Source organism: Akebia trifoliata, chromosome 11 (genome assembly GCF_017979445.1).
Source record: "Akebia trifoliata isolate Shusen 1 chromosome 11, ASM1797944v1, whole genome shotgun sequence".
NCBI lineage: Eukaryota > Viridiplantae > Streptophyta > Magnoliopsida > Ranunculales > Lardizabalaceae > Akebia > Akebia trifoliata.
The window spans coordinates 26,952,189-26,960,288 of NC_141385.1; the positions used below are offsets into that span (position 1 = coordinate 26,952,189).

At 36.4% G+C, this 8,100-nt stretch overlaps 1 protein-coding gene across 1 annotated transcript; it reads left to right on the top strand.

Annotated features, from left to right (window-relative positions):
* Positions 1-6,909: 6,909 nt before the first annotated feature.
* Positions 6,910-7,845, top strand: LOC147391189 (uncharacterized). Its single transcript, XM_086459022.1, has 3 exons — positions 6,910-7,057; positions 7,214-7,395; positions 7,561-7,845. The coding sequence occupies exons 1-3, from the start codon at positions 6,910-6,912 to the stop codon at positions 7,843-7,845; spliced, it is 615 nt and encodes a 204-aa protein (XP_086315148.1).
* Positions 7,846-8,100: the final 255 nt, after the last annotated feature.

Consider the following 8,100-nt stretch of genomic DNA (forward strand, 5'->3'; position numbering starts at 1 on the left):
TTAGATTTTTAACAAAACTTTTCGTGTCATTTTAAATTGTAGAATGTCACTTCGTTTATTTCAAATTCACACCAAAATTCTTATGTTTGATGTGTTTTCATTTTATTTTAACAATTATGCGTGGGTGGGTTAGTAGATATAAAGAACGAACGAAAACCCAAAGAATTTGATAAAATACCAGAAATTTCTTGTAGTTTGCAAGTTGCTACCGGTCCAAAAACCAGTTCTACTAGTCCATGCTACCGGTCCAAAAACCAGTCCTACTGGTCCATGCTACCGGTCCTACCAATTTTTGGAAAATGTTCATAGAAATTGTTTTTTTGTTTTGCTTTGAACTCACCTTCACTTGGATGTGTTTTTCTACCCTTCATTTCATTAAAAATAATTAAATAAAATTTTCATTTACTTTAAGTTTTTTAATGACATTAACTTTTTCCTCCATTTCGGAACAATGAGAATGATTTCAAAATCCAAATTGTAAAATGTCAAAATCAAAATTTTGGTTTTAAGAACAAAACATAAATTTTGATGTTTTCGTCAAATTTTCAACAAGTTAATATCTTTTGCATTACTTTGAATTAAGTTATAAAAATTATATAATGTTTAATCTTATGTTCAAGGCTTTGATTTCCAAAAACCCGCCTTCAATTTAAAGAACTTTGAAAAATTGCATTTTTGACATTCAACCAAATTTCCACCAACTTTTTCAATTTTGACAGTTTGAATTTGCGCATTTATTAGGACCTCATTTTTACTAAATTTTGGCATTTTTTCAATTAAACGATCAAAATGAATTTCAAAGTTTGAAAAAGGGATGCTGTGTTTGATAAAATGAAAAGTGAAATGCCAAAAAATGAAAAAATGGATGAAACGGTCAAATGTAAGAGTCACGCTCAATGGATGATGTTTGCATTTTATATTATTGTGTTGTATGTAGATTAGTGAACGGATATCCACAGATAATGATATTGGTTGCATGTTTATTTACTTTTTGTAGCACGAGGCGCATTTTATATTTCTGTTCTGTTATTTATTTTAAACCGGTGGGCCATATGTGCATGGTAGGAAACTGGATATCCATTCTTAACCTTGCAATGCTAATTTCTCTTTATTTAAAAAAAATAATATATATATATATTGAGCTATTAAAGAGTTTGTGAATGCCTGAAGGGATAGTGTGTCGCGTCATGCAGAGTGATGTACTATCCTAGGATTTACAGTTGGGACATCCAAACTCATACGTGGTATGGGACGCGTATGAGAGTGGAGTCACAATTAGAATTCAGGATCATTCATTTCTATCTTTCTCAGTAAACTTGTAATATAAAAGTGTATATTTTGAGAATCAAATGCACATCTGATAGGTATAGATGAAGATGATTAGTCAGTGATAACTAACAATCTAGAAAGTCAAACATTCTAACACATCGAAAAAAGACCTATTATTTACGATCACGTCAAACGACAAGCCTAAATCGGATAAATGGTCGTACAAGGGTGGTAAACAGCGACCAACATCAAAATCTGGAACTAACACTTTATTATGGAATATCATCTCCCAACAAGAAGTGATCCAGTCGTGAGTCTCAACTCTCTAATTATACTACTCCACCATTGTGTATTATATACCTGTTGTTTTATTTTGATTTATAAAATGAAAAGCATGTCTACTATTTCAATGTTGTCCATTAGATTTGTATAAAAATGAAAATGTATAGTAAGTACTGATGATTAATGTAATGTGAATCTTTTAAAATGTTTAGGAGAGGTTATTAGTAGGAATTGGTCGTGGACTTACTAGGTAACTCTTGTTACTCACATTTTCCTTTCTATTTTTTTAGTTTCAGAACTTGCAGTTGTCAAGGCGAACACAGAGTCAGTGAGTCAAGAACATCTGGATGGTCAAATCAATGATCAAAATCTGTTACTTGATGAGCACAAGGGCTACACCTATTAGTATTGTCAGTTTCATCTAGGATGTTTATAAACTTTGGGACGAGTGTTAGATTCATGTCAGAGTGAGGGTATTTTTTGTAATCCTGTATATTGTTAAACTTCGGCACTCTGATCTACTTACATGTTCGATGTATTTAGTTTTCCGTTATTATTTTCGTGTTTGCATATTTTTGTACAAGATATTATGTTTATTTTCAACTAGATTTTTTGAGTGCCTTGGAACGCTAATATAAACAGAGGAAACCATGTTGAAATTTCAAGGTGCAACAAGTACCTTGGGATTTGTGTTAACATTTGGTAGGGTGCCACATTCCCAATAGATGTACGTGAGTCAACCATTATGGACCAAGGTCAAGGTCAATAAATCAAACCCTAATCAGATTAAGGTGGATCTTACCAGCTGAGTTAAACATTTAACTCTACGTATAACTAGGATTAACCTAGGTCAATTGAGATTGACTTGGGTCAAGGGGGTATTAGTAGATGAGGACACCTCATCCAAGACATGTATCATGTGTGGGTTCACCCCTAGACACATGTTAGCTTGCATATTTAAGCCAAGCCACATGGCATGATTAACCCTAGTTAATTATGCCATGGTTGGCTAACCATGATCACATGTGGTTTAAGTTTTATAAGATCAAGTTGAAGTGAAGAAGTTGTCTCTTCTACTCCCCCAAAATTTCTAGCCCAAATTACAACACTAGTTCATGTTATACTCTTGAGTCGAGAACATCAAATTCAACTTTCCAAGATATCAAATTCTCCCCATATTTTAAGTAAAATCAAGTGGGATCAAAAGAAGGAAGTGTGATTTGCAAGATAAGTAAAAGCTCGAGTGTGAAAGAAAAACTCAAAATACTCAGGTAGAATTCTTTCCCTCTTAGATTAATCGAAAAGTTGATAGCTGTATCATAGATGTTTCTATACTTTTATACGTAAAAGTTAATGTTTTCTTAGAATCCCTTATCTATTTGAATTCCTTCACTATATAATGTCAATTATGTTCTAGATCTCTATATTGTCATTCGAGTAGAGTTTTATTAGGTATTTCTGATCGTATGATAATAACCACAAATTTACGATTTTGGGTCATATTATGATGAGTTATTTTAAATATATTATTTTCGAAATATGTGTGTTCTACTACTACTATGTTAAAATCATTGGCAAAAGGAATGTGGAACACGAAAAAACTAAGCCCAAAACAAGCCACGAGAAACTGCAAGTTTATGTGAAAAATTGAGTTGCAAGGTGGGAGTCATGGTGGCACCCCACCCACCGTAGGCATAATTTGCAGTGCTACTATAGAAATCAATCCCCTGCCACCATGGGTAACATGTGGGGATTGAAAAATGCATTTTTTAAGGTCTTCGTGGGACTCTTGTCATCCATGATTTGTGTAAAACCTTTTTTCAAACAATTTTTACTGTTGATAAAGTTTTAAAAATTAGTTCTTCATTTTAATTCTTATGATGTATTATTATAATTATAAATTGTCAACTTTTACGTTAGAACACAAACATTATTTTGACGTGCACTCAAATCTATTTTAGAAAGTATTATTATGTTCTTTATGGTAACATAATAATAGGGTTAGTTTGAATCGATCATGTGATATGGAACGTGAGTTTAAGTAAAGATTTTTTCAAGAAATACGTTTATCGAAAAGCAAACTCAAACTCAAACTTGACGAGTTAGTATAATTGCAAACTAGGGAGTTTATAGGAAAATATTAAGCCTACATTAGGGATTAGGATTAAGGTGTCCTATCTTGGAAGATGGTCTAAAGCAATATTATATGAATGGTTGTGGTTGAATATATTAGAAGTTATGTGATAAGATTTCCTATGCTAGAAATATTAACGAATGAGTAGTTGGGATTAGTTAGTTCCCGGAATCATGGACTTTGGTAAAAAAGTGCCCAGTGTTCGTTTATATTTTGGGTCAGGAGTACGTAGTGTTACTTACTTTTTGCTAGAGAGGGCCTATGTATTTATGTTTAGATCAAAAGTACCTGGGATGTGTTATTTCTTTTTGGGTTATAATAAAAAAAGGAAAGTGGGTGTATAAGTCAATGATACTTTAGATTTCACATGCTAGCCTGATAGGCATGACGAAGATGACTAGTTCCTGTGATCGTGAGAAGTTTATAGTAGTCAAACCAATTGACTACTGTAAATTGGGACAGAGGGTGATCTCTGTCCTTGCAGAAAATCTCATACCCATCAATCGATTGTTAGGCCAACTAGAAGAACCGTCAGGACTTTTGATAGCAAAAAAATTGGGTCGCTAGGGGAACTGGACCTCCCTGTCACCATTGGGTCATGCACATTCGAAGTAACATTCGAGATCTTGGACATACCCTCGGCATTCAATCTCCTCTTAGGAATATCCTAGATTCATATCACGGGAGCAGTTCCTTCTTCCTTACATCAACGGGTCAAATTCATTATGGGACAGAGGGTGATCTCTGTCTTTGCAGAAAATCTCATACCTATCAATCGATCGCTAGATGTACCTTATATTGATGTGAAAATAACTGGGGACAATGAGGGATATCACTTCTTCCAATTTATATCCGTCAACCATATCCCAAGGGAAAATAAGAAGACAAAGGCAAAATGATCGAAAGTAAATTTGATGATCGGCCAAATAATGAAGAAGGCGGGGTACCATCTAAAACAAGGGCTAGGGCCTAGGGAAAAATGTAGGGCCACTTTGATCAACACGCAAAAACACACTTCCTACCTTGGTCTTGGATTCAAGCCTACGAGGAAGGACATCTTTGATATGAATAATAAGAAGAGGGAGCTTCGACTCGCACGAAGACAAAATCGAGAGCCTAATGTATGGAACTTGGGCAAAGTACCACACATCAGCGTCAGCTTCCCATGATCCTCGATGAGGCTAGATGACTTGTCAAAACTATCACCAACAAACCATATAGGATAATCAAGTGTTGTAAGCATTGAGCCTATTCAAGTACAAGAAGACTCATTTGTTGAGTCTCCGAATCCATTTTCGGAGGGGATTCCGAAGGAAGTCAAAAAGAAGAAGTAGAGTCCACTAAGGCGGATGTCGCAATATGCAATGCAGAAGAATCATTATTCCCCTTTCAGATTGATTGGGGATCTGTAGTAATTCCACCCACCCTACAAATGTTTGTACCCGGACTTGACGACAGTCATCTGGAAGTGATGGCCATATCCGAACCATCAAAGGAGCCACTCTCTCGACCTATCTACGCTGCAAAGGACGGGAAAGTCCTACAAAATTGAGAGGAATACCCAATCACTTATGAGGCCGCTATGGGGTCTAAAATCTCTACGACCTCCAAAAAAATGCCATTAGTAGAATCTCATTTGCCCGAAGACCATAATGAGCCCTCGTCCTTGGAGCAAAACTATTTTGGGGGCTCACCTTCATTGCTAATAAATTTTCATGATTTTTCTTTATCTTATTTCAGGAATATAGGTAGTCCACAAGATCCAAAAAAATCAAAAATCTTTCAAAAGTCAAAAAAATCAAAAAACTTTCAAAATCTAAAAAAACCAAAAACTCTACAAAATTCTAAAAAATCAAATATTCTAAAAAATTCAAAAAAATCATAAATCTTCAAAATACCAAAGGTTTTCAAAGAATTGTCTCAGTTGAATGAACCTTGTGACAAAATAGAGTATGAAAGAGATGAATATGACTTTGACCTTGAACTCAACTTTCATCTCATGGGGATTGAAGAAGAGTCAAAGGAAGAGGTGAATGTCATCCAAAAGAAATCAAAGAACTTATGGAATGTCACGAGAAAGGTGTTCAACCAAATATAAAGGATACAAACTCAGTGAACCTAGGCACCAAAGATGACTCACGAATTGTCAAGATTGGAGTCCAATTGACGATTGAGCAGAAAGAGGAGATGGCAAAGTTCTTACAACAGTACCAAGATGTCTTCGCATGGTCCTCTCAAGACATACCTAATTTAGACACAGATCTAGTCATCTACAAGTTACCTATCAAATCAGGAAGCAAACCAATCAAACAGAAATTACGAAGATTGAAACCAAAATGGACACTTAAGGTTAAGGATGAAGTAATGAAGCAGTTTCAAGTAGGGTTTCTCGTAGTATCCACCTACCCTGAGTGGCTCGCTAATGTCTTTCCTATACCAAAGAAAGATGGAAAGGTACGCATGTGTGTAGACTACCGAGATCTGAATAGAGCCAGTCCTAAATATGATTTTCCATTACCACACATCGACACTTTGGTCGATAATATAGCGGGGCACGGTATGTTCTCCTTCATAGATGGCTTCTCGAATTACAATCAAATAAAATGGCCGAGGAAGACCAAGAGAAGACTGAGTTCATTACACCTTGGGGTATCTTTCACTATAAGGTCATGCCATTCAGTCTCAAGAATGCTGGGGCAACTTATCAATGAGCCATGACGGCTTTATTCCATGACATGATTCACAAAGAGTTAAAAGTTTACGTGGACGACATGATAGCTAAATCAAATCTCGACGAGGATCATCTGGTGAATCTAAAGAAGTTATTCGATCGATTAAGAAAGTACAACCTAAGACTTAATCCGACAAAGTGTGTATTTAAGGCCACATCAAGAAAGTTATTGGGTTTCATTGTCAATAGAAGAGGCATTGAAATCGATCCAGCTAAAACGAAATACATCATAAATATGGAGCCACCCAAATCAGAGAAAGAGATCAGGGGATTCCTATGAAGAATTCAGTACATTAGTCGATTCATCACACAACTCACATCGATTTGTGAGCCCATATTCAAACTATTGAGGAAAAATGAGCCAAAAGAATGGAATAAAGACTGTCAAGAGGCTTTCGACAAGATTAAGAAATATCTACTTAACCCGCTAGTTCTAGTTCCCCCTATATTGGGTCGACCTCTGTTGATGTACCTCTCTATGCAAGAAAACTACATGGACTGTGTATTGGGGCAACATGATGAAACTGGTCGGAAAGAGCGAGCCATCTACTACCTTAACAAGAAGTTCACAAGTTATGAAGTGAACTATTCGACTCTTGAGAAGACATGTTGTGCCCTTGTCTGGGCATCACAACGGCTACGTCATTACTTGCTTAGTTACTCGACCATGCTCATTGCTAGGATGGATCCTTTGAAGTATCTCTTTGCGAAGTCGACACTAACAGGACATACTGCAAAATGGCAACTACTATTATCGAAGTTTGACATCACCTATGTCATTCAAAAAACTATTAAAGGACAAGCTATTGCTGATTACTTAGCGGAACACCCTTTACCCAACTATGAGCTATTAAAGACAAATTCTCTTGATGAAGCCATTTTGTTTGCCGAAACCAAAGACGACGATGAAGACAAAAACTGGAAGATGTACTTTAATGGAACAGTAAATCAAAAGGGAAATGGAACTGGGGCAGTTCTGGTTAAGCCAAACGGAACTCATATTCCCATTGTAGTTAGATTAAGGTTCCAATGTTCAAACAACGAAGTCGAGTATGAAGCATGCATTGTGGGGTTGAAAGCAGCAATCGACCTTGAAGTGGATGAAATAGATGTATTTGGAGATTCAAGTCTGGTAGTCTACCAGACAACGGGAGAATGGAAGACCCACAAACAGAGACTAGTTCCTTATCATGAGTATCTTGAGGATCAAAGTTTAAACTTCACTCGAATCTCATTCACTTATATGTCGAGGGCTAAGAACCAATTTGTAGACGCATTGGCTACTCTAGCCTCAATGATCAACATCTCCGAAGATACCATAGTCGACCCTCTTGAGATTGGTATTCAAGACGAGCCAGCATATTGCTTGCCTGTGGAGATCGAAGAACCTGAGGAAAACCATAGTATGCAGACATCAAGGCATTCTTAGAGGATCGAACTTTTCCACCCGATGCCACAACAACTGACCGAAAGACTATTCAGAGATTGGCAGGACAGTTCTTCTTGAGTAGTGGAGTTTTATACAAAAACTCCTACCACGAGGTCCTCCTCAGGTGTGTAACAGAAACAGGAGCTCAACGTTTACTCGAGACCGTGCAGGTGGAGTTTGTGGACCTCACATGAATAAACATATGCTCACAAAGAAAATTATGAGAATGGGTTACTACTGGATGACTATGAAGAA

Coding starts and splice junctions, on each gene's coding strand:
- LOC147391189 (XM_086459022.1), top strand. CDS start 6,910: ATGGACTGTGTATTGGGGCAACATGATGAAACTGGTCGGAAAGAGCGA. Junction 7,058..7,213: donor CTGGGCATCACAACGGCTAC/GTCATTACTTGC, acceptor AAACTATTAAAG/GACAAGCTATTGCTGATTAC. Junction 7,396..7,560: donor ATGGAACTGGGGCAGTTCTG/GTTAAGCCAAAC, acceptor GTAGTCTACCAG/ACAACGGGAGAATGGAAGAC.